Source organism: Podarcis liolepis (assembly GCF_965112155.1).
Source record: "Podarcis liolepis genome assembly, chromosome: 18".
NCBI classification, from domain to species: Eukaryota; Metazoa; Chordata; class Lepidosauria; order Squamata; family Lacertidae; genus Podarcis; species Podarcis liolepis.
In genome coordinates, this window is record NC_139572.1 from 10,740,537 (window position 1) to 10,767,279 (window position 26,743).

The 26,743-nt window shown below is 47.0% G+C and overlaps 1 protein-coding gene and 1 long non-coding RNA gene across 2 annotated transcripts; both read right to left on the reverse strand.

Annotated features, from left to right (window-relative positions):
- Positions 1-344: 344 nt before the first annotated feature.
- MAU2 (MAU2 sister chromatid cohesion factor) lies at positions 345-26,589 on the reverse strand. The gene is made up of 19 exons (XM_083483804.1): positions 25,928-26,589; positions 22,556-22,573; positions 22,267-22,332; positions 21,072-21,167; positions 20,049-20,143; positions 19,501-19,528; positions 17,570-17,725; positions 15,794-15,940; positions 14,886-14,976; positions 13,818-13,921; positions 11,719-11,796; positions 11,047-11,112; positions 10,785-10,868; positions 10,505-10,554; positions 8,580-8,657; positions 7,316-7,427; positions 5,728-5,818; positions 4,550-4,677; positions 345-3,545 (listed from the first exon to the last, which is right to left on the reverse strand). Exons 1-19 carry the CDS (start codon positions 26,480-26,482, stop codon positions 3,471-3,473), a joined length of 2,118 nt encoding a protein of 705 aa, XP_083339930.1. The 5' UTR covers positions 26,483-26,589; the 3' UTR covers positions 345-3,470.
- Positions 24,086-25,161, reverse strand: LOC310697651. The gene is made up of 2 exons (XR_014521138.1): positions 24,896-25,161; positions 24,086-24,421 (listed from the first exon to the last, which is right to left on the reverse strand). It is a non-coding gene; the product is annotated as an uncharacterized lncRNA (long non-coding RNA).
- Positions 26,590-26,743: the final 154 nt, after the last annotated feature.

Below are 26,743 nucleotides of genomic sequence, written 5' to 3' on the forward strand. Positions count from 1 at the left end.
ACAAATCAAAGAACCGTAAAGTTGGATGGATACCCCAATGGTCATCTAGTACAACCCCCTTGCAATGTAGAATCTCAGCTAAAGCATCCATGACAGATGGTCATCCAACCTCTGCTGGAAAACCACTTGGTTCCCACAGGCACCACTGCTCCTACCTAGGAGTCAAACCTCGATTAGAAGCCAAGCTGAAAGGAAGCACCTGCATCCAGACACCTGCACACAGTTCTGCTCAAAATAGAGAGACACACCCAATGACAAAAGAGAACCCGAGGTTCTCCGAAAACCCACCCCATGGACTAAGGTGAAAAGCCACTTTTGCTCCTGAGAATGAAGACAAAATAAACCACTGTACATTTTTTTTAATGTCTGCACGTTATCGCTAGGAAAAGATTAAACACTTTTTTGGAAAAAGGCTAAAAGACAAAACTGTACAAATTTACTAAAGCGCACTTTCTTTTTTTAAGTACATAAAAAGAACTCTTTCACAGAGAGCCTGACATCAGCAGGAGAGAGGAGGACTGTTAAGAGTGACCAAGCAAATAATTTCTCACATCAAGTTGAGCGGGTGCCACACTTTTAACTGTGCAAAGTTACAAAGGTGCCCACCTAACTGGCCCAAATGAGGGTTTTCTGGGAAGGTGGGGCCCCTGGTCGTAAGACAGGGGTCTGCTGGGATGGGGTGGGCAGGTGGGAAACTTTTGGGGAGGGGGGCGCAGGTATTACAGCAGACATACTCAACACACGGCCTGATAGAGCCAACCCCTCCAAGCGATTTCAACACGGGGCTTCCCCAAAGGGGTGGGGAGTTTCTAACCCAAAGTGTGGAAGATTTCTCTCAGGATCAACTTAGTGCTTTTTTCCAAGTTGTAAGAACCACTTAATGCCTCTCAAGCACATTTGTCAAAACATGCTTAATTTGTCACTAATACCACTTTTTCCTCTCTCTTTTTTTAAAAAAATAAAAATACTAATGCCAATATTGAACAACCTGTCCTCTTGTTAACTCTAGAGATGGTGCCCGAAGGGTGTCTTGGAGGTGGGGGCAGAGGGAGGGTGAAGAGTTCAGCCTCTGCGGCAGTATACACTTCTGGTCCCTGATCTGGGAAAATCAACATAATCATCGCCTCCCCTTTGCCTGAAAATCCTGGGAATAGGCCATCCTTCTGTGCTGCCCTCAGACAAACAAGCAAATGAAAGTTCCATTCCATTCAAAAGGGTTTGCAGAAATGTCAGGTTTGCAGATCCAGCTTGACTTGGGTCTCAGCTGAAAAAGCAACTGAGGAAAGGAGGAGCTAAACACTCCCCCCCCCCCCCCGCAAAAGGCAACAGGTCTATTATCACTGGTCTCAACACCTTCCTGGAACATTTGGTAACTCTGGTGCTCTTTATCCCAAGTGTAGGACAAGTCTGTCAGAGAAAAAGCAGGTCCGAGGGTCACTGCAAGGATGAGAAAGACACAGCTCAAGGCTGAAGGGAAGCTTCAGTTCATGATCTCTTCTAGGGGTAAGAGAAGCAGAGACTCCGCTCTACTGAGCCAACACACTCAGCTTCTTTGAGGCATTACTTCCAAACCCTCTGCAGACACTGAAAGCAACTTCCCTGCTGGGACTTTTTTTTTGCACATCATCAACCATCTCCAGAAAACCTGGAGGGTCTGCAACAGGTTTCAGTAGCAGAATGAAGCAGCCTCACGAGAGAACATGATTAGATAGAGGACACAGGTCATTTTTTCAGTTTATGAATACAGTGGTACCTCCGGTTGTGGATGGGATCCGTTGTGGAGGTCTGGCCGGACCCCGAGGTTTTTGAAACTGGAGAGACTGCTTCTGCGCACATGCGCACAGCAGTAGAGCGCTTCTGAGCATGCACGCGGGGCAAAAACCCAGAAATATACTTCCGGGTTTGCCGCTTACGTATCCCGAAGTTTACGTAACCGGAGGGAAATGTAAGCAGAGGTACGACTGTATTCTTGATTTGAAAAATCCATGATTGAATGCTCAAGTTAATCTGGTTGAAAGGAAATATTTCCTTTTTAAAAACAAAAACCCACACACGCACACTAAAAGCATGACTGTGTCCCTGTGCTAAAAACAGAAGTTCTGCACCAAGAAAAGCAGGATTCTGCAACACGATTAAATTATGCAAATTGATCACAACGCATAACTAGTTTTAGTACTTTGCATAAAATATTCTTGTTTTTGTTAGCCAGAGCAGGGCAAGGCCACACTTTTATCCCAACACAGGAAAGCCTCTTGATTTCTACGATCTCGGAACATAATTGCCCGCAGAAAACTTTCAAGTCCACTGAGGGCTGGGAATCTGCCTTTTTGAGAAAGAGAGAGGAGATTCTACATGCACTGAACTCTGGCCCCAGTACCACACCCTGCGCTTCTCTGGTGCCCCTTGGTGTCCATCTATGCAGGCACATCCAAGCCAAGCCTTCACTCCTTCTTGCTCCCACTTTCTCCATTGAGGACAAGAGGGCTGAGAGAAACAGGGTCCTTTCTAAGCCACCTTGGTAAAAGGTGGGGGCGGGCAAGGGGCACTTGGCTCTGGTAAGCTGGAGGTATGGCAACTGGGGCAGCCTGCATCTATGAACCTCAGGAGCTACGGAAAGGGAAAGGACAAGGTTTGATGAGCTTGCCTTCTCAGTGGGAAATCACTGATCTGGGTGTTCTGTTTTGCTTTTAAGAAACAAAGATGAAAAAGCAATTAAAGGGAAAGAGATTTATCATGGGGGGGGGGGAGCCGACCCGGCAGATTCAGTAGTAGTTGCGATCTGCTCTCCCGCATGAACTGCCCAAGCCTCCCGTCCCCAGGAACATGGAACAAATGTTCCCTGAAGTGCCCCAAACTCAATTTTCACTTTGCTTCTATGCACAGTTCTTTCTACTATATGCCAAGCTAAAAGGAGTCAACTGTTAGGGAAAGCACAGTCCGTGTTGGCTGGTGGCTACCGGACCACCAAATTCATTTCCTTCAAAAAAACAAACGTAACAGCCTTGGGAGTGTGCCAGTTAAAATGCAAGGATGTGACATTATAACAGGCAGTTCAAATTAGCTGGGTGGTTTTCTCCCCTGCTTCCCCACACCCAGTTTTTTTCCTTCATTAGAAAATTGTCTGTAAAGTTTTGCCGAAAAGAATCAGCTTAATGGAAAGAACCCTTTTCCATGTGAATTGCGTAAAACCTAATTCTGGGTCAGGGAACGGATGTATCAAAACCCCTTCGCACAATTGTGTGCAGACACACACACACACACCTGCAATCCAGGCAAAACACAGAGACCGTAAGAAGGAGCTGAGAGTGGCCATGCTATCCTGCAAGTCTGTGAAGTATCCTTCCCTAACGCAACACTTGCAAGGCAAGGAATCTGCAGCCCACTGTCTGTTTAAAAAAAGCTCAGCGTAAGAAAAACCCCAACTCCGTCGCCTCCTCTTCTCCGAGTGAAGACTGCACATCGGCCTCCTTTCACAACAGGCTGGCCAGACTGGTGGTGGGTCCGTTCTGCGCCTGGAACTGTACAGGTGGGGGTCCGTCTGTCCACTGCAGGTGGAGAAACACACACACAAGCTCAGGGTCAGTAAGCAACCAAAGTGGGAAATGTTATATTACCCTCAAAACCAGTATCATTTAGCAGCCTGTATTATGGGGATGCTTGACTGTTTACATTTAAGTAGAGTTTACTAGCCACTTTGCTACTCAAAAAGCATCATATGCAGCATACACACTAATAAACAATACACTCCCCAACCAAAGCCCCTAAACAATACTCCAGCTCACAAATAAAAATATCCAATTAACCTATAACATTTAACAAGAAGTTAAACCCCCACCATCCCATCCTCCAAATAAAACAGCACCCACCCAAGTTAAACCCCCATCCCTGTTAAAACAATAATTTTAACACAGCAGGCCTCCTTCCACAATTGGAAACCCACAAGAAGAGCCTAAGCACAACAGCAACAACTCTCCCCACCTGTGATCCCCAGCAACTGGTATTCCAGGGCAGACGGCCTTCCCAAGAGTGGAGGGGGAGCACAGCCTTGTCCTCCTCCATGAACTGATCTAATATATTTTTAAAGCCATCCATAAGAACTGCCCTGCAGCCCATCTAGTCCAGCATCCTGTTCTCACAGTGGCCACCAGATGCCTCAAAGGGAATCCCACGAGCAGGGACTGAAGAGCAACGGTGGCGACTCTGCCCAGCGAACGACATTCAGAGGATTAATTATAATAATAATTGTCACCATTAAAATTTATATACCACCCTTGACCCGTAGATCTCAGGGTGGTCCACAACACAGAATTACAATATTAAAACCATGAAAGACACGGCAGAAATAAGACTAACAGCAAACCAATAACCCCCCCCCCACAACACATTTAAAGGGGCACCCGAAACCAGCTCAAATCCGGAAGTTCAGGATGCCAATATAAAGGCAAGCTGGGAAACAGATGCTGCTGGCCTCCTATCGCCCCCTGAACATGAGCTACAGTGGAGGCGGCTGGGGTCCAGAATCCATCAACGTCCGGAGGGTCTGACATACCGTGATGAGGTTGTGCTCTGGGAGACTGCAGGCCTCAATGTGGTCCTGCAGAAGCTGCTGAGAGAAGTTCTGGTGCATCTGCGCGGCTTCGTGGGCATCAATGGCGTTCCCACAGGCTTTGTTCAGGTCTTTTTTTCCGCAGAGGGAAGGGAGAAAAAAGGAAAGGAGAGTGAGATGGCAGACTCCCGGTGGGGTTACACACCTAGTCTCTGTCCATTTCAGAAGCACCAACCCACAAAGATGGTGCAATGTTAGGGAGGTAGGCAGGCATTTGGCCTGTCAGGCCTAATTTGCCTTTTTACTAGAACACCAACCAGAGCCAAGGGCAATAGGCCACACAGTCAGAACTTTTCCCAATATCTCCCCAAGAAGATCCAGGTGTAAAATATATACACAGATTTAGAAAGGGCTTTTTGGCAAATGATATAGAATAAAAAAGATGTTTAAAGTGATTATACAAAAAACAAAACAAAACCCTGGAAGCTTTTATCTTAGGGATTATAGAGACAGAATTCCCCCAAAAGATGATTAAGTTGTTCATATAAGATTCTTTATGCACAAAAATGGAAATAAGTTCCCATGAAAGAAGAATGAGTCTCTGCCTGCCATGTGGCAGAGCAAACATGGCAATAAAATAAGATGATATACACGTATATGGTAGCTGCATGGAGGGTCCTTGGGAAGCCCAGGAAATGGCCAACATTTCATTTTCTGTACCAGGAATGAAGCAAAGGTTCTGAATTTGAATGTGGCATCCCGACTGTTCCCAAACAAAAAAAAAAAACCCTGCATATTAACCCTTTGCCCTCTTTCTTTCTTTAAGAGGCCTTATTTTGCAGTGATTGAAAAGCGAAGACTTTCCCCCTCTCCAATCAAAGTTGATTATCAGGCACCTGGAGGAAGGGGGAAAGTCTCTCTCCCCCCTCCAATAACTAGGAAGAGAGTTCACCCTCAAGGACAGTTTGGCAGGAAGTTTAAAGGCAGCACACAAAAAACAAGTCAGGCTCTTGGTCTATCTAGCGCAGTATTGTATACTCTTGACTGGCAGGTGCTCTCCAGGGTCTCGCCATCTGCTAACTGCCCCTTTTGAAACAAAACATGCCATCAGCGATTGAGCTGGGGTCCTTCTGCATGCCAGGCAGCTGCTCTGCCACTCACCCGCCTTCTCTGACACTTACCTCGCAGGAGAGCCGATGACCACAGCTGCACGGACATGTCTGGGATCTTGCTTGCCAACTGCATGGCAGGAACCACCATGTTGTTACTCTCCTAGGGGTAGCAGAGCCTTGGATCAAAGGTTGTGAGCAAATCACATGTGGACAAATCCACCCCCACTTCCAAATTTCTGCATGAAATGCCCCACACCAAACCGCAGGAGTGGGCTGTGCCTGCCACCTCTTAAAAGACTCCCAAGAATGGAATTCCAGAATGCCTCAACCCCAGTGGCAGCACACAAACACCGTTTGGAATCACAGTACTGTAGAGCAGGAAGAGACCCAAGAGCTCATCTAGTCCAACCTCCTGCTATGCAGGAAAGCTGCAAGGCAGCTTGAGCAAACTGGACTTCCCCCACCCCCAAACAGTAGTATTTTCTAAACTTCTGATAGCTCAAGCACTCTTCCAAGTTTTGATTTTGATGTACGGATGGGTAAGAATGAGTGGTACCCACCACGTTCCTGTGCGAGTCACTATTCCACCTCCAGATCATAGGTTCCTACAGAGACACGGTGCGCAGCCTCCTCTGAGGAGCTCCACTGAGTGCGTTGCTGCGACTGGATGAGTATTCCAACCCACACCTCAGGTGGCAGAATTATCCAGCTCTAAACGGAAGCAACTCCAGAGCAGCCAATCTACACAGAGATGCAGGAGGCTCCCTCTTCCTCACCGAGGGCTTAAATAATCCCATCAATTCACTTCTTGCGGCAGCCTAGCAGAGTTCTCCAAAGGCAGCACTTTGGAAGCAACTGTTCTAAACACGTGGACAGTTATCTGTAGGACTTATTTATGTACAGTGGGGGAAATTACTGTCTGCACTCCAACAGTGTGGAGAGCGACCCAAATGATCAAGGTCCTGGAAACCAAGCCTTGTGAGGAACGGTTGAGGGAGTTGGGGGTGTTTAGAATGAGAAGATAAGATAACATGGAAGACAAGATGAGCTTGTTTTCTGCTGCTCCAGAGGGGATGACCCGAGATTTTGGCTAAACATTAGGAAGAACTTTCCAGATGGTAATAGCTGTTCAGTGGTGGAACGAACTACCTTAGGTGATGGACTATGCTTCACTGGCAGTTTTTAAATGAAGGTTGAATGCTTTAGCTGTGATTCCTGTATTACAGGGGGTTGGACTAGATGGCCTTTGGGTCCCTTCCAACTCTATCATATATTCTATGATTCATATATTCTATGACTCCACCAGTTTAAAAGGGATGTGAGGCAGGGGGGGGGATTTACAGTTCCAATCTCTTCAGCAAACCCTTGGACATCTATTATGTGCATCTCCCCCCCCCACAACACATACAAATAAGCAAACCACATTACAAAAGTTGGCAACTGATTGCGAGTGTCACAATGTGCCCAATATACTCTCGAGGCACCGCTGCTTTCTTGGCAATTTTGTAAGCAGAGGCCTGACGAGCTCAGGGGAATGGAGAGCATTGCTCGGCGGCATTCTTAAGCTGGATTGATTCCACGCTCCAGTCCCCTTTGGTGACAGAGGAGAAGTGAAACATTGACAAGAGCACGATTCTAGAGAGCCTGTGCTGCTCACCCTGTGATTCCCCAACACATAGAAGATGTGACCCAGGAGGACGAGGGAGCAGGCTGTTAACCGATTCAGGTCTTCCGCATTTGACATTTTCAACGTCTCCCGCAGAAAACGCCTGTCGGAAAGAAAAGGAGGAGCCTGAAGTGACAACTGGAATGCAATAAGCCCTGCTGGTTTTTGTCCAGTGACCAGAGGCACTTAAAAAGCTGGAATCCCCCACTAACACCCTCCCTGCAAGGTGGGTATTCCCCCCCCCCCCAAAAAAAATGTTCTGTGGATTTCTAGGGGACTGTTAAGGAGCAAAGCTGATGGTGTTGCCATTCTGCCAGTCTCTTGCCTGCAACTGAGGAGACTGGAGACCTTTGGAATTTGGCTGATAATGAGGAGGATGTATTACCTGCCTCTTATCCTAAGTCCCCAAAATAGCTCACAACAATTTAAAATCAGACACTGATACAGTCATACCTTGGAAGTTGGAATCTGTTCTGGAACTCTGTTCCATTCCCAAAACGTTTGGAAACCAAAGCGTGGCTTCTGATTGGCTGCATGAAGCACCTGCAGCCAATCGGAAGCTGCGGAAACCCTGTCGGACGTTCGGTTTCCAAAAGAATGTGTGAAAACCAGAACACTCGCTGGCTACCTCACTGGGAGAGAGGGGAAGCAGAAGGCTGACTCCATCATCTTTGCTGGGGGCCCAGCTCCATCAGGCACCTCCTGCCGATGACCTTTGCCAGCTGGTCAGTGTAGGGAACTACGCATTAGGAATTGCTGCCTGTTTTGATCTTCTTCTTCTCTCCCTCTCCCTTTTCCCTTGTGTGTCATGGGGCTTATGCAGATTGTATGGGCACCAGGGACTGCCTTGTTTTGATTCTATGCAAGCTGCCCTTGGCTGAACAGCAGGATACATAACACTTTACATAATGATAATAGTAATAGTAATAGTAGTAATCCAAGTTTGCTGGGAGGGGGAAGAGGACAGAGCGATCTCTCCAAAAAGAGGAACAGGCTAGGGGATGCCTACTTGTGCCTATCACCCCAGCTTTGTCAGAACAATGAGGGTTTCCCACCCCCACTGTCATTCCTTCCAATAACCCACCTCTGCACAGGATGCAGTGGAGAGGCAGGTTGCCACTTGACTTCACTAAGTGCCATCAAAAACCAGGCACACCCAACTAAGCAGCCCCATTCTCATTCTCTGCCCTCACTTGCTTTCTCCCTCCCTCTGCATAAGCTGGAGCAGCCAGCCAACCAACCCCACACGACTCACTTGGCTTCGTTGTACCTCCCTTGGAAAAAGGAAAAGAGACCTCGGATGTAGAAGGCTGCGGCTCTCAGGCAGTGGGAGCTGGAGGAGAGGCAGATGCAACAACAAAGAAATGGGCATTAATGGCAATTGATGGGCAGTGATGGCAATTCACTCTTGATGCAGAGACTGGGGAAGGCACAAGCAGAGGCTGTACTTGGGAGTTGCAGCATTTTAATCAACCACCGCCAAGAGGCAAAAATAATCCAGACTCTGCTTTGTAAACCTCTAAGCCCAATAGTTCCCAAACTTTCTCATCCACAGGACACTTCTGCCTTGCATTCAAAAGGTCCCATGTTCAATCCCTGGAGACCTTGGGTAACACAGGGCTGGGTGAGCCATTGCCCGTCCGTGCAGACAGTGTTGAACTAGAGGGACCAATGGTCTGGTTCAGTGTGTGTTTGCTATTCTTCTTCAGAATCTACCCATGCAAGTGGATTAAGGCATGGAAACTGTGTTTATATTATTATTACTAAAATTTGTATACTGCCCTATACCTGTAGGTCTCAGGGTGGTTCACAACATAAAGGCAAAAAATACATAATAAAAACAAAAACAAGAACCACCCAATAATCCCCCCTCCCCAACACATTTTAAAAGAGCATTGGATAAGATCTGGTTAAAGAGGGACATTTTTGCTTGGCACCTAAAGGTATATAATGATGGAGCCAGCCAAACCTGGGAACAGCATGAGAAAGAGATGCCCCCAGGGCTTCCAGATCAGCTGAGCAGTAAAAGCCTGCAATAGCAGGCAATGTGTGTTGGGCTTGTTTTTACGCTACAGCCAACGAAGCAGGTGGACTATGACAAAGCTGTCTACTGCGAGGTTCGATGTCAAAGCATTTTGCTGCTGCTATTGGTGGCTGCCTTGCTTCCGCTGGCCAATCAGGGGAAACTTAAAGCTGCTGCTGTGTGACTCAATGGAAACGCCAGCACTTCTAGGCTTATTGACATGCAGTTATTCTGGTGCGCAAAGAGAGCGCTCACCTCAGGGGTCTGCAAAGGTTTTAGAGCCAGCATCAGGTAGTAGAGTGTGGGAAGACCCAAGGGCTCCAATCCCCACTTGGCCATGAAGCTCACTGGGTTGCCTTGGGGGCCAGTCACTCATGCTCAGCGTTAACCTACCTCACAGGGTTGTTGTGGGGATTAAATGAGAAGGGGGAGAAATGTTTATACCACCGTGAGCTACTTGGAGGGAACGGTGGAGCATAAAGGAAATAAAAGGAATAGGAATGAAAATAAAAAGCACTTGCTTGTGTCAGGTGGTCACTACTAGTGTTAGAAACGTAAATATATAAGCTAGTCGCCAAATGGCTCTGTAAACCAAGGTTGCAGTCACCAAGATGGAATGCTGTATGCTGGCTGTTTGGCCATAATAAGAAGCATTCATTCAAAACAGAATGTCTATTTGCCATTTGGGGGAAAGATGGCTCTAAAGTCTTATTTTTCAAATAATGGACTGATTGTGATTGATTCTCAGTTAAACATTTGGCTAGTTAAGATGACAATCTTGAGCTAGGATAAGAGCTTTGAGAACATCAGGAAGAAAACCACCTGATGCAGGGGCAGTCCACATATCTATTGGCCTATTTGGACCTTTTTTCTTAATGGTAACTGCTTCTGCTGAGGCTGCACAATAAAAGCATCTTGGTTCCAGAAATTTGTTCTCTATTGTGCAGATAAAATATAATGGATAGAATTCTATGGAATAGGGTATTAGGGTGTGAAAACAGTCCAGATCCAATGATCCCCAGATGGTGGAGACATCAGGCACCATCCTTGCGCCCAGGCATCTTCACTTGGTTGCAAGTGGCCAATAGATAATTTCAAACACTGGTCACTACTAACCCATAAATCTATTTGCTTCCAAGCATAACTGGCGCACATACCTCACAGGGAAGTTGTGATCTGGATTTATTCTTTCCAATAAACTGTAAAGCTAGAGGAGAGGAGAAAAAGAGGAAGGAGGTTTAATGTTCAGCAATACACATTAAAAACAGCAAAGGGGTACACCTGTGGCTTTCTCAGGTGTTGCTGGACTACCAGCAACCATAATCAGCCCTGACCACTGGCCACACTGGTAGGATGAGGGTGTTGGGATTCCATAGATGTTCCCAACCAGTGCTCTGAAAGGCAAGTCCAGGACTGAAGCCAAGGGAATCGTCCTACCTCTTGATGCCGGTTCCCCTCCCTGATGTAGACGCTCGCCAGGTTAGTCACGATGAAAGCCCACAATTCCTGGTGGGTGGTGAGCTGTGGGTGTGGGGAAGAGGAAGAAAGGCAAAGTCAGAACATGACTAAAAACAACCACCACCCAACTCATAGAAGGCAGGATTTCCCACTTTTGTTAAGGAACTGTGTTTGAAGGAGCATGCCTGGATACAGGAAGCCAATTTCTGGCTCTGTGTTGAGACACTGAACCCAGCCTTACCCTGAGTGCTGTGGTGAACTGAGCTTCCGCGTTGTCCATGCAGTTTACGGAAATGCAGTACAGCCCCTGCGAGGGAAAGAGAGAAATTAACATTCCAAGGTTCAACAACTCTGGCCTCTAGAGAGAGGGGTGGGGTGGGAGAGAGCATAGAAGCAGCAGTGGGTATAAATCCCTTTTGGCATGAAACTTGATAGAAAATAGAAACGAACAATCCCCTCTCCTCACTGCAAAGGAATAGAGCAGGGACCCCCCCCAAGTTTACTTTCAGAGAACTGGAAGGGGCGAAGAAGCAGGAGTAGCTTTTTCTGAACTAATAATTTGTCTTTTCTATTCTCTTGCAGCTTTTAAAAATTCAATGCTTATCGCTGCAATAATCTTAGGCAAACTGCTTTCTACAGTCCGCCTGGAAAACAGTTTATAAATACTGCAAATAAATCAATGTAAGTTGCTTAAAACAATAAAATATAACAACAAAATTTTTTTAACTGGATAAGTTGAAGGAGGTTTACCCCCCACCCGCCCCTGCCCCAAATACATGGCTTAAGAAGAAGAAAGACAGAGTCTGTTGGGCTTAATTTTTTTTTTTAAAAAGAAATCTTCTATGCATTGTATAGCTGGAAGGGAATCACAGCAAAGAGCATATCCCCATCAAACTCAGGCTGCTATACTTACCAGCAGAGTGTGGAGCTGAGCTGCGTGGTTTGAAAAGAGCCGAGGAGACTGCTGGCAGAGCTGGCAAACCTGGGAGATCTTTTGGAAGACGAGGCAAATGGGAGGGAGAGGTGGCATTTAAGTCAGTGCTGTGGGTTTCTTTCCCACACTGGCGGATCTTTCCCCCACAAAGCCCCAGGAGGGTCACCTCCTGCCCTCTGCCTGCCATTCCTCCACCATCTTTCACCAGCCCCAGCTAAGTGATGTCTGCAGTACTGCTGCTGCTGCAGTAGAACACCCCTCTCTCCTCAAGGTGGGGGAGCCTTGGGCAGCGGCGTAGCGTGCGTTGTCAGCACCCGGGGCAAGGCAAGTAATTTGCGCCCCCTAACCCGGGGCAAGGCAAGTAATTTGCGCCCCCTAACCTGCCGCCGCTGCCAGCTTCTTCTTGCTGCTGCCTGGTCTGGTCTGGTGTGGTTCTCTCCCGCGCTCAGCGCTGCGCTGGGCGGCCGCTGCACTGTCCCTCCCCCAGATAGTCCCTCGCTCTCTCTCCGCACCGCACGCCTGGCACCCACCCCCTCTACAGTGGGCGGCGACCCAGCGGCTCGGATCAGATTCGCACAGCCAGCACTGCAGTGAGAGAGAGTGAGTGAGCCAGGTAGGGGCAGAGAGCTGCGAGTGCGAGCGCGCCCCCCCCAAATGTTGCGCCCGGCCCCCCCCTGCACCCCCCACGCTACGCCACTGGCCTTGGGGCTTCCCCCCAGACCAGCCACCCCCTTTCTGGCCTCCAGCCCCTTGAGGGTTCTTGCCTTGCTGGGATTGTTTCCTTGCACTCCAATGATGCCTCTTGATTGACCGGACCAAGGACAGAGAAGTGTGTCCTGCTCTACAAAGCTAAAATGTTTACCTGTTGTCCCACCCACTTTTGCCTCTGGCCCCACCCACCATGTGGCCCCTGGAAGGTTATCCAGCAGAGAGTGTGGCCCTTGGGCTGCCCACCCCTGTGCTAAGACAGCCTTTGCCAAACCACAGCCCCCCTCCTGATCACAGAATTGTAGAGCTGGAAGGGATCCGATGGTCATCTAGTCCAACCCCCTGCAATGCAAGAATCTAATGAGCTGTAACTGCTATCAGCTGTTCTGGACTGCAGCTCCTACCAACTCCAGGCTGCACTAAGAGCTTCTCAGTGCTGCTGCGCCTTCAGCAAGCACAGCGGGGCTTTGCCTGCTCCTCTACCCTCAAAGGATGTGAAAAAGGAATCCCTGGAATTTATTTTTATAAATACCATATTAGATTAAGGTCTGGTTAACTACAATAATACCGTAATTTCACAATATCTTTTTTCTTCTCTTTTTTTGTTTTCTATTTCTACTATTTCTTGTTTCTTATTTTTTGTGTCTTACCTTACTCTGCACACTAGGCTTATAACTTTTTTACAACCTGATGTTCCTGTAGCTTATTTAGATAAACTTTTGCCTAAAAACAAAGGAATGAACTGTCATTTCCAAATCTTTTGAAAAAAGGTCACCCCAATATCAATAAATCAATTTTTGTATATGTAACTGTATAATGCATTATGTAATACGACTAGCATGTATATAGGAAAATTTGAGTTTGCAAATTTTCTAATATTTGTACAATGTTTTGTACACTGTGAATCACTTATTATTGCTTAGAATAAATCGTGGTTGTACTTTGTCTTTGCTTCTACCACAAGCACCATAACATTCCCACATCACTTGGATTGCACGTTCTGCACATGGATTACTTTTTGGTATCTGGAGTATGGATGTCTCCTGCTTCCAGTGCTTTTCTGATGCTTTTCAAAGTTCTTTTACAGATGTAAAAATTCTAAATAGCTCCATAAAGTTTTTAAGAGTGCTGATACTTATGAGTAGTAACGTTACATATACGGTGATTTCAACTCTTCATTTTGGGGTGACCTTTTGTCGCAACTGAGAAGAATTAGTCCCTTTTTCAGTGTTTCTAAGAAAAAGTTCATCCCTTTATGATATAGGAAATCGTTTTTATAACCCTACTGCACACTTGTTAATTTTGTACTTTTTATTTTCCAATAAAGAATATAAAGCAGAAACCCCTGGAATACAGAAACTGGGCTCTACCTCCTGCAGGGCTGTGGCTTTGTGACCCGTCACGAGGCGGCACATGATGATGTGTTCCAACAAAATCACTTGGAAGGAAGACAAGATAGGGCTGCAGTCCAGCACTGGAAGTGAAAAAGAAATGGTGGCACCTTTAGTGTGGGTGGAGAGGAGGGCAAAAGCAGCTGTGACAGCCTCTCCAAGGGCAAGTGGAAAGAGCTGCTCAGCAATCTTGATATTCTATGGGCACTTCTTTGGGCTGGCAAAGCCACCTTCTGGCCCCAGCCTCCTTTCCAATGGGGAGGGGGGGGCGGAACTGAGCACACCAAAAAGGGATATGCCAGAAGCAGTGAGGCGAGGGGTCCTTGCATTTCTGAAGTCCCAGAGGGGAATAAAGAAAACTCGCTCATTCACATATGCTTACAAATAGAACTTGGTTGACGTTGTAGTAACAAAAGGATACCATATTTTTCTGTGTACAAGACGATCTTTTTGCTTAAAAAATAGGCAAAAAATTGGGTGTCGTCTTACACACAGATAGTGAATGCAGAGGGGGGACGTGCGATTAATGGCAGCAGCAAGCAGGAGATTGGCAGTGGTGATTGGGCAGGTGATTGGTGGCTGCTGGCAATTGGCTGTGGCCGCAGCAATTGGCGGCTATGGCAAGTGGGCGGGTGGGCTGCTGGTGGCGGCAAGTGGGCAGACAACTGGTGGCTGCAGCGAAGTGTGCAATCGGCAGTGGCGGGCAAGTGGGTGAGCGATTGGTGGAAGTCACCTCCCCCCCCCCAAAAAATGCTAAACAACTTAATTTTGGGTTAAAAAAATAGGGGTCGTCTTATACACAGAAAAATACGGTAAATGGTATTTGCTGGTAGTGGGTTGGAGATGGGGGTATGACTGGCCTTAGAAAAGGGGACTGACAACCCTCCACAAAAAAGGTGGCAGTGATAAAGGGGAGGTGCGTTTTGGGGGTGGGGGAGAAGGACACCCTCTGGTAGAGATTTAACATGCACATGGTGAGCATTCCAAGCACGGAATCTCAAAAGAACAAAGACATGGGCAGGGAAGAAAATCATTCCTGCTGCTCACTTTTGAGTTTCTCCAGCTGCATAAGCGCCTTGTCCGTGTACTTCTGTGCCTTCTCCAAGTATCCGGCCTGCATTGAGTGCATCACTGTCACCTGTGGAAACAAACAAACAGAAGCCTTTTGCCATCATTCTGCAAGAAAACAAAAGAGCCAGTGGTGTAATGGTTACAAGTGCTGGACTGGGACCTGGCAGACCAGAGTTCAAATCCTGGTCTGGGATGACATTCACTGCAGTCACTGCAGGATTGCTGTGAGGGTTAAATGAGAATTGGGGGGGGGGGGGGAGAGAGAACGATGAACGATGTACTCCACTGTGAGTTGTCACACTCATCCCTCACAGCAAAGATAACTTGACCCACTTTCCCACCAAGGGCTATAAAAGAGAATTTTTCATGAGCTGCCCAAAAACTGAAAGAAACCTGCTCTTGTATTTCCCGCAGGGGAGAGCTGAGCTGGCAGTTAATAGGAGCTGCAGGAATCGAGCAAAACGTTGGCTGGCTTCACGGTTTTCCCCACATTGTGATTTTTGCATGGTACATACATATATATATATCATGATTTGTGATACATTGCCAGGTCAAAAATTATGAAACTGTTATCATGATATGGACTTCAAAACAGTTTTGGAGGATATACTGATGTATCACCCAGCCTTAGTGTGTATCTGGTATGAGTCACATGCATTGCATTTTAAGTTCTACACAGTTAGACCCATTGAAATTAAATGGACATAAATTTCCAGTAGATCTACTCTGAGTAGGACTAACACTGGATATAAACCAAGCCTTTGGCCTCCCCTACCATGGGCCAGGCGGCCCCTGTGACCTGGACAGAACAGTAGTGCAACACTGGTATAACTTCCTAGGATGTGGCCCCAATCTTGGGGTCACAAGTGCATTGAGCGGCTCACCAGGTAGACCAGCACACACATGTGCTCCTTGGGTAGCCAGTGGAAGAGGTCAGCAGGGTTGCTGGGCAGGATCTCGTCGTCATGGAGGGTGGAGATGGTCTGGATGCACTGCTGGAGCTGCTTCAGGCAAGGCTTGACACTCTTCACCTGGGGAAAGGAAGGGGTTGCCTCAGCAAAGAGAAAAGCTGCCACCTGCTGATTTTAATGTTGTGAAGCGCCCTGAGATCTACGGATGAGGGGCAGTATACAATGATTATTAATCCCATTGAATGAGGGGGTGGGGTGGGGAGAGGACTTCCCCTCTGTTCCTCTCCCAGCTGCCTTCCTTCTCTCCTGCTACCCCTCTTGGCTACAAAGCTGTCATGGCACTGCTGGTGAGGGTCCAGGCTGCAACCTGGATGCAGTTCAATTGTAAAGCAGATTTCTAAGTTGTTAGGAGAGTGCCCTGGGAATCCCAAGAAACTCGAAGTTTTCTTTTCGGAATTACAGATAATGATGTAACAAAAGAGTTGGTTAACTTATTTAAGTATATAACGACAGCAGCACAAATACTGTACGACCGAAGATGAAAAGGAGGAGAGGTTCCAACAAAGGAAGAATGGCTTTTGAAAATGATAGGAGTATGCAGAACTGGCAAGATTAACAGCAAAAATTAGAGACCAAAATTACAAAAAAATCCTTGAGGACTGGAAACTACTAAAGGGAGATGAAATATGAGCAACAGCATCAATTATTAAAATAAATAGGTTAAACTGTATGTATTGAATAGTGTATATGAAACAGGCAGCATTCAAAGGTAAATATGGAAACCATGTAAGGGGAAAAAGTAATTTATGGTCTATGTTAAAATCTGTAAGGCTTTTTTGTGGGTGAAAAATCAGTCAAGAGGGTTTTGTTTTGTTTTTAAAAAAGGAGAGTACTCTGGGAAGAGGGAATGATTATTAAAGCACTCTGGGAGTCATAGCTCTCAAAGAGGAATGGGGGCCTCCAAACAACTCCCAGCACCCTCAGCAAACTACAGCTCCCATAATTCTTGGGGGGGGGGCATGACTGCTAAGGTGCTGTCAGAGGGCTTCAAATGTATAGCGTGAAAGTGGCACAAGGGTGCCTTAGTTGGATACAAGCCACTGAAATGATTGGAGATGACTTAACCGAGGCCTATTCATTTCAATGGGTCCAGTGTTTCCCAAACTTGGGTCTCAAGAAGAAGAGGAGTTTGGATTTGATATCCCGCTTTATCACTACCCTAAGGAGTCTCAAAGTGGCTAACATTCTCCTTTCCCTTCCTCCCCCACAACAAACACTCTGTGAGGTGAGTGGGGCTGAGAGACTTCACAGAAGTGTGACTGGCCCAAGGTCACCCAGCAGCTGCATGTGGAGGAGCGGAGACGCGAACCCGGTTCACCAGATCACGAGTCTACCGCTCTTAACCACTACACCACACTCCCTCTCAAGCTGTTTTCAGACTACAATTCCCATCATCCCTAACCACTGGGCTTGCTAGCTAGGGATGATGGGAGTTATAGTCAAAAAACAGCTTGCGACCCAAGTTTGGGAAACACTGGACTAGCCCCAATAATATTTGCTTGAATACAACCCAAAGGCTCCAATCCTAACCTCACTTATCTGGGAGCAAGCCGAAGTGAATTCAAAAAGACTTAGTTCCAAGAAGACATAGCTAAGCTTGCCACTACAAGTTTTTTGCTTCTAACCACTGCAGGATGCAAGGATGGGGGAGGGGGAAACTACCAGGCATCTGTAGTGCCTTCCACTCACCTGACCAGCATCCAGGTAATGTGTCACTTGCAGCACCAAGAAGAAGACTCGCAGAGACTCCTTCTGGATGGGGTTCCCCTGCCAGTTCTCCACTATCTGCCCGCACAACGTAAGCAGTGGATGCACCTCTTGTAACTTCCTCTCCATAAGGAGCAGCTGACGAGTATGAAAAAAAGGAGGGAAGAGGCAAAAAAGGAAATAAAATGGCTGCAATCAGAAGATCAAAGTAAACCTTGCCTGTCATGTGACTACTTTAGAATTCTAAATCTGGTCCGGAGGGCTCCAGAGAAACATTTGAGAAGGCTGCAGGCCAAACAAGAAGGATAAATTCATTCATGTCACCCAAGTTTTTTGGTTTTGTTTTTTTTAATGTTTCTATTGTTTTGTTCCAGGTAATTAAAAGGAAAAGCTCTAAGCCCCCCCCCCCCGAATGGTGGTCATCCCCACCAAAAAACAATATATTGGTTTTACTGGCATAAAATGTGCATATGGTTTGTTCAAGTCATCTGGCGTTTGTGAGTTAGCTTTTCCATTAGTGCCAGGTGACATACTGCAGCAGTCAGGTTAACACTTAAAGTCCTCCAGTGTTTAGCAATTGTCATCACAAGAGGTTGTATGAGTTCTTATCCCATAAGGTGCAAATTCCTCCCTTTCCTTTCTCATAACAGCTAATACTCTTAATAAAGTCTTAAAATTAACTTAAGATGTTGCGCTTTGTCAAAACTTGCATTTCCAAACATTGTTATTTTTCATGGGAACATTTACTAGAACTCATGACCTCTTGATTTAAAAAATACAGTGATATCAAACATCAGCCCTACTCAGAATAGACCCACTGAAAATTAATGGACCCAAATTAGTCACGTTCATTGATTTCAATTTCACTGTGTGAATGAGAAAGTGTGGGGGAGAGGACTGTTATTATGATGACTATTTCATTATTAGGCTGTCCATCAGTTGACTTTTTATATTTTTATCACTGATATTCTGTAATGTGTTTTTAATGTTGTACACCACCCTAGGGGCTTCTGATGAAGGGCAGTATATAAACTGAATGAATGAATAAAATAATAGTACAGTAGTACCTCGGGTTAAGTACTTAATTCGTTCCGGAGGTCCGTTCTTAACCTGAAACTGTTCTTAACCTGAAGCACCACTTAAGCTAATGGGGCCTCCTGCTGCTGCCGCACCACCGGAGCACAATTTCTGTTCTCATCCGGAAGCAAAGTTATTAACCTGAGGTACTATTTCTGGGCTAGCGGAGTCTGTAACCTGAAGCGTATGTAACCCGAGGCACCACTGTACTACTCTGTAGAGCAGATGCTGGATATAACCAACATTATTTGTTTTAAAACATCCCCACAACATGCCATTTGGGTTTCAAGGCTGTGTGGTAAGAATATAAGCAGAGCCTTGCTGGGCTGCACCCCATTTATTTCTGTATTTTTATCTTAATTCAAGGATTCAAGCAAGCAGCAAGAACTAGATCAGAGATGGAGGAACATCTGTGGCTCTACATATCCTGCTGAACTAGCAGCATGGGACCACCAGCCATGCAAGTGGATGCTGGAGTCCAAGATCCAGAGGGCCAGAGATGTCCCTGTCCTTGATCCAAGGATAAGCATTCCCTACTCTCAGTAGAGAATACGACTTCTAAGGTTGGGGATAGGGAACCTGCCACCCTCCAGATGCTGCTGAATTACAACTCCCATCATCGCCCCTGACCATTGGCCGCAATAGTTATTGGAAACATCTGTGGGGGGGGGCACCACAGGCTGCCAACTTCTGCATTAAGGATATGTTTAGGGTGATGTGTGGCTTAATGCAGCCTTCTATTTGTAGGCCACAGCTGAACTGCCCATCTGCAGGTTTGCAATCTAGCAAATCCAGAACTATTTAAACCCATTTCTCCAAACACACATGGAACTTACCATGCCTTTGCTTAGCAGAAACAGGGCTCTGAAAGGAGGAAAAAATAACAAACTGAAGATTCTAAAATACAGGCAAGACAACCAGAAGTGCAAGGAAGCTAAGAACTTTCAATTAAAGTTTTTATACCATGCCTTTCCACTGCAATGAGCTTAATTTATTTAAAACATCTAAACACAATTACAAGCAAACATCTAAACACAATTAAAAGCAAGCATCTTAAAACAATTCTATTCTCTGACAGCTAATAACTTCAAGGCTGCCAGGAACAGTATCTTTTGGCCATCTTATGCTTGGGTGAACAGGAATACTTTTCAATTCCTCCTGAAAGCTGATAATGAGAGAGAGAGAGAGAGAGGACATTCCACAAGCAGGGAACCACCACTGAGAAGGCCCCCATCATGAGCCTGTGACAACTAAGCAGCCCCAAGGAAGCTTTGTAACTCTCTCTTGGAAGGTTGAATGAGTCCCCTAATAATCCCGGCCCCCGCGCCCAAACTCCATCAACTTTGGTGGCAAAAGACCAGTTGCCTCATAAGAAAGGACTCACCTTGTATATTCCGACCCTACCACACGGGCGTATTCTGCTCCAACCCCCAGGAGGTCACAAGCAGACACCAAATCTTTTTCAAGTGTGTGAAGTTGCTAAATGGGGAAAGAAATACACACAGAGTTACATTTCGAAAGTAGGCTTCTTCCTTTCAAATCTGATCCTACAGCTAACTGCAGAAGCTGACAGTGTCAGTATTGAGTTTTCTATTACTGTTGGGGGAGGGGCTGGTGGTTTTTCATTTGTTTCCTCAACATGTTGTATGAAATATAAATGTGTTATATCGTATATATTCTACAATGCAATTATGCATATACAGTGGTGCCCCGCAAAACGAATGCCTCGCAAGACGGAAAACCCGCTAGACGAAAGGGTTTTCCGTTTTTGAGCTGCTTCGCAAAAAGATTTTCCCTATGGGCTTGCTTTGCAAGACGAAAACGTCTTGCGAGTGTTCCGATTTTTCCCCGCTCCCCCCCCCTTTTCTAAGCCGCTAATAGCCTTTTAGCCGCTAATCCGCTAAGCCTTTAATAGCCGCTAAACCGCTAATAGCGCTAATCTGCTAATAGGGTTGCTTCGCAAGACGAAAAAACCGCTAGACGAAGAGACTCGCGGAACGGATTAATTTCGTCTTGCGAGGCACCACTGTACATACACACACATATATATACATACACCTACACACACACTCAATGTAAGCCACTGGGAAACCCTTTGAGTGACAAGTAAGTAGAGAGTTTAATCAATGAAAACAAATCATTCAGCAGAGCATGAGATTCTTAATCTCAGGGTAGTGGGTTCAAGCCCCATCTTGTGCAAAAGATTCCTGCATTGCAGGGGGTTGGGCTAGATGTCCCTCGTGATCCCTTCCAACTCTACAATTCTTTGAGTAAGTAAACTGATCTGCCCACTTTTGCCTCTGGCCCCACCCACCACTAACACACAGCCCCACTTAAGGTCACACAGAAGGAAACACAGTCCTCTGGCTGAAAATGGCTCACCACCCTTGGCTTAAAATAAGCATACCGCCAGCTGGAAGAGGAGGCGGCAGTGCCAGTATGGAGTCTGCTGTGAAATCTGGATGGCTTTACGAAGCAGGGGTTTTGCAGTGTCAACAGAGTTCTGAAACAAAACATCAAATTAAAAAAAAATATGGATATAAAGGATATAAATATAAACCCAAAGTTCTAACCCAAAATAGGAGAATCAACAAGAAGATGTCAGACTGAGCTAAGAACTTCAGCCAGTACAGATGTACCTTGGAAGTTGAATGGAATCCATTCCAGAAGTCTGTTCGACTTCCGAAGTTCAGAAACCAAGGCGTTTGGGAACCTAGGTATTACTGATTAGAAATTCAGATATAGAAGACAGGAGCCAAATGGCTCCTTAAACCAAGGTTGAAGCCGCCAAACCAGAATGTCTAGTTGCCATTTTGGGGGCAAGACAGCTCTAAAGTCTTATTTTTCAAATGATGGACTGACTGTGATTGACTCTGAGTTAAACATTTGGCTAGTGCAGATAACAACCTTGAGCTAGGTGAAGAACTTTGAGAACTTAAAGAAGAAAAGTTACTTGATCCAGTCCATATATCTATTGGCCAATCCCTACCTCTTTTTCTTAATGGTCACATGGACTATTTGTAACGTAGGGCTATTCTTCACAACTGTGAGAATGGCAGTGGGGTAAGTGAACACAAGCAACAACAATTAACTGTAACGTTTTTCAGCACTCCTGCTGAGACTGCACATAAAAAGTATTTTGGTTCTTGAAATTCATTTAGCTTGCACAGATAATACATAACTAATAGAATTATACAGGATTAGGTATTAGTGTGTGAAAACAGTCAAGAGCCAATGATCCCCAGGAATGTTGAGAAAGAGCTCTGTCCCATTCTGAGTAACCCAATCTGAGCATGGAAGGAGTGTCTGTCCTCTTGCACTCTGCTAGGCACTCAGGATCAACCGAGCGCTCTGTCTCTTGCCTGCCACCACAGACCACTCCGACATGCAATCCCATCTATCAGCAAGCAATAAAACTGCAAGAGCCTGGCTGCCACATCAGGCCAAAGGCCCATCTAGTTCAGCACTCTGATCTCAGTGTCCAACGAGATGACCTCATGGGAAGCCCACAAGCAGCACCTTTCTAAGTCTTCTCTGGCTGCTGACCCCACTGAACTTTGGGATTTGAAGTACCGAGTGGGAAATATTCTTTCTCTGCTTACCTCTTGACAATACAGCTCCGACAGCAGGCTGGCAGCTTCAAATTTGACATCCTCAAACTGCGGAATCTGACAGCATCCAAGTTAAGCTAATATAGTAAAAAAAAATGGTGGAGCAATTGTTTTAAGGGGTATCCAAAAAACAGGGAGCACAGTTGCTTCTCGAAATTTATATTAACAAAACCAAAGCATGGAATCAATGGGGCTTGTTAAACTCTCTGTTGACACGTAGTTGTGTTTTCCCCTCCAAGAAGCAAAACCCCAGTTTTCATGAGACCAGAAAAAAGGATACTTGCTGTGATATCAGCCACTGTAAGAGAAACAGAGAGAAATGAGGTATTCTGGAATCAACAAAAATGAAGCTCTCGACATAAATGGAAGGGGAAGACTTTGAGACAGCTTTGAGTTGTCACTACTGAGCTGTCTTGTCCCTCACACCATATTTTAATCCTTTCCACAACAGGGACATAGGAAGCTGCCTTCTACTGAGCTAGACGTAGCAATGTTTCTCTCCAGAGATTCAGAACAGAGTCTCTCCCTGTCCTGCTTGGAGATGCCAGGAATTGAACAGGGGACCGCCTGAACGCAAAGCAGGTGCTCTAACCACTGAGCGATGGGGCTTCCTACTGGAAATATAAGATGAACAGAACACCCTTTTTGGGTGTCCACCTTTCACTTCTCTTTCTTTCTTTTGAAAAAGTCCACAGTCCACTTTCATTCTCCCCCCACACTTGCTGATGGTCTCAGTTCATTCATGGGATGCCCCCACACCTACTTTATCCAGTGTAGGTGTGGTGGTTAAGAGCGGTAGACTTGTAATCTGGTGAACCGGGTTCGTGTCTCTGCTCCTCCACCTGCAGCTTCTGGGTGACCTTGGGCTAGTCACACTTCTTTGAAGTCTCTCAGCCCCACTCACCTCACAGAGTGTTTCTTGTGGGGCTGAGAGACTGCTTTGAGACTCCTTAGTAGTGATAAAGCGGGATAGCAAATCCAAACTCTTCTTCTCCTCCTCCCCCTAAAGGGCTCCAGCTCAGACATACAGCCCCTGCTTTGCATGCAGAAGGTCCCAGGTTCAATCCCCAACGACATCTCCAGGCAAGGCTGAGAAAAGACTTTTTGCCTGAAACCCCCAAGCAGCTGCCAATCAGTGTAGACAGTACTGAGCTAGGTTGACCAATGTTGACTGACTCAGTGCAGCTTTCTACACTCCTACTGAGTTGCTTCCTCCTGCTCTGTTGTTCCTTTTCAAGGGTGTTCTCTTTGCTCTCCCTTCTATTAACTGAGGCAGCTCACACCACCAAACACAACAGGCAATAGGGGCCCTTTCAACCTTCTGCTTATTCTCTAACACACCGCGACCTCAAGGTCTCTCCTTCTCACTGTTCCACATAGGCACTGCTATATGTATGCACAGCAGGGGAAATTACGTAGCTCAAACCCCTTCCTGTATGTCTGCATGTAACATTTTAACAAAATGGGAGAATTTTGGGCAGCTGTCAAGAAATTCCTACACCATTGTAATAATACAAGGAGTTCAAGCTTTCTTCCTGCCCTTCCTGTTTAACACTGAACTGGGGATGAGGACGCCAATGGACCATAGCCAAAAACGGCCAACAACAGAGAGATGGGGGTGGGTATCAACATGCTCTGCGAAACCATGAAGTTTGCAAAAGGACAAATATGTTTTTTGAAACAAAACAAAAAATTATGAGGGCAAAAAATACAGCCCAATGAGGGCAGGGGATTGTTATCCTATCAGAGACAGTAGCTGAAGAACTTTTTGAATTTTTTGTTGTTGTTCTCCACCTTGGGAAACAGAAAAATAACTGCAACATATGCTGACGGCACACTCCCCCCACCCCGATATATCTACACCTAGCAAACTGTATAACAGGCACCCCCAACCTGCGGCCCTACAGATATTTTGGCCTACAACTCCCATGATCCCTAGCTAACAGGACCAGTGGTCAGGGATGATGAGAATTGTAGTCCAAAACATCTGGAGGGCCGAAGGTTGGGGATGCCTGCTTCATAACATCCACTATCACATCCACACACATAACATGCACCTAATATAAATACTTGACATCCATCCCGAAACACACACACACAAGATATATACATCCACACTGATGTAAAAATACTCCGCGTCCCCTTCCTGGACATGCAACACACGACAAACACACACATGACATTAAAATGTAACACCCCTCCACATCACACATGCATGCATACACACAAACACTTGTGCACGCACATAACATTCTCTCTGTAATATATAAACACATATATGCACTGTCTCTCTCACGCACAAGCAAAATAAATCGTATCAGTGTGTATGTGTATATATACACCATCCCCCACAAAATGCAATACACGCACATGGGCAAATCACTCTCTCTCTCTCTCTCTCTCCAGGCTTGATTATTGTAACTCGCTCTACACAGGGCTGCCCTTGAAGCTGACCCAGAAACTCCAGCGGGTGCAGAATGCTGCGGCGAGGCTCCTTACAGGGTCCTTGCCACGGGATCACATTCATCCAGTGCTTTACCAACTGCACTGGCTCCCGGTGGAGTACAGGGTCAGGTTTAAGGTGCTGGTTTTGACCTTGAAGCCCTATGCGGCCTAGGACCCACATACTTATGGGACAGCCTCTCCTGGTATGCCCCATGGAGGACCTTAAGGTCCATAAATGACAACACTCTGGAGGTCCCAAGATGCAAGGTGGTTAGATTGGCCTCAACTAGGGCCCTGCGGGACTTGACATCAAGACAGAGCTGTTCCGCCTGGCCTTTGGTTTGGACTCAGTCTGACCCTTATGTTTCCCTCCCCTTACGGTTTTGATCTATGGGCTACTTTTAAAATGAGGCTGTAAATTGCATTTTCACCTGTATTTTAAATTGTCCCCCCCCCCCATTATCAAAAAATCAAAATCATTATGTTGATTTTTATTTATTATGTTTTTATTGGAATTTTACTGGTGTTAGCCGCCCTGAGCCTGGCTCTGGCCAGAGGGCGGGATATAAATAACATTATTATTATTATTATGACATATACACGTGCACAGACAAAACTTATCTCTCTCTCTCTGTGTGACAGCCTTCTCATTCACTGCTCCCTTCCTAGAGAAGCCAAACTGGCTCCCTCCTTTGCTGTCCTTCAGCCCTTCTTGTTGCTGAAGACCTTCCTGTTCCAACAGGCTTTTGGGAAACGACTGCTGGCCCTGTGCTGCTTTTATTCTCATCTGTGTCTTTTCAATGGAATTATAGCTAAAGTCTCTCTCTCTATATATATATATGTGTGTGTGTGTGTGTGTGTGTGTGTGTATGCACACACCATATATTCTCTCTCTCCATACATATAGCACCACCTGTAAATCCACGTGCAACATAAATACAGTGTATCTGTAATCTGGACATACAGTGCATGCACACATATATGCATATATGTATGTGTACGCATCTTCACACAATGCATGGCATCCCACACGGGCACACAAACACGAATGTGCACGCACAGCCTCTCTCTCTCTCTATACACACACACACGCGTACGGGAAATACAAGCTCGTGCTCTCTCTGCAACTGTGTATCTCACACGCCTGCACACATACGCCCCCCGCCCGCCCCCCACATATGCCCGTGTGTCCCCGGCCTTCCCTCACCGCCTTCTCGAGGTGGCTGCGCGCCTGCTCGCCGTTCCGCGTGTGGTGGTAAAGGACGGAGCCGAGCTGCAGGTGGGTCCGGGCCTCGACGCGCGCCGGCGGCTTCCTGGGCAGCACGGCCTGCAGGCAGTGGACGCAGAGGCGCACCTTGGGCGGGCTGGAGGTGCGGAAGTGCTCGGCCAGGCCCAGCAGCGCCACGTACCACGACTCCGAGGAGCCGCCCGACGACGAAGAGGCCGCCGCGGCCGCGGGAGACGACGACGACGGAGGGCCTCCGGCCGCGGAAGAGGAGGCCGAGGACGACGACGAGCCGCCGCCATTGCCGTCTCCGCCGCCTCCTCCTCCCGCCGCCGCCTCAGCCCCGCCGGGCGGCCCGCCCGACGGAGGCTGAGGCGCCGCCGCGGACGACGACGACGGAGCCGTGGTCGCGGACACCGAGGAGGAAGAGGCGGGCGGGGGCGGAGGCGCCGTCGTCGTCGCCGTTGCGGAGGAAGAGGCCGCGGCGGCGGCGCCGGAGCCACCGGCTGCCCCGGCCGCAGCGCCCACGGCCGCCATCTTAGATTTACCTCAGAAATGATAAGACATGGATTGTCAGGGCCGAGGGGAAAGGGGGCGGGGCGGCGGCGCGCGCGGGCCTGGCGCAAAGCGTGACGGGAAAACGAGTGCCGGCGTTGTATGAAGGAAAGAGTGGGGTGGGGCTCTTGGACTACAATTCCCGTCAGGCAGCGGGGTGGGGAGGAGGGACGGGAGTTGGAGTCCGACAAGCGTCTCCGGAGGGGAGAACGCGAAATGCGCCGCGAAGGCGCCGGGCTCCCG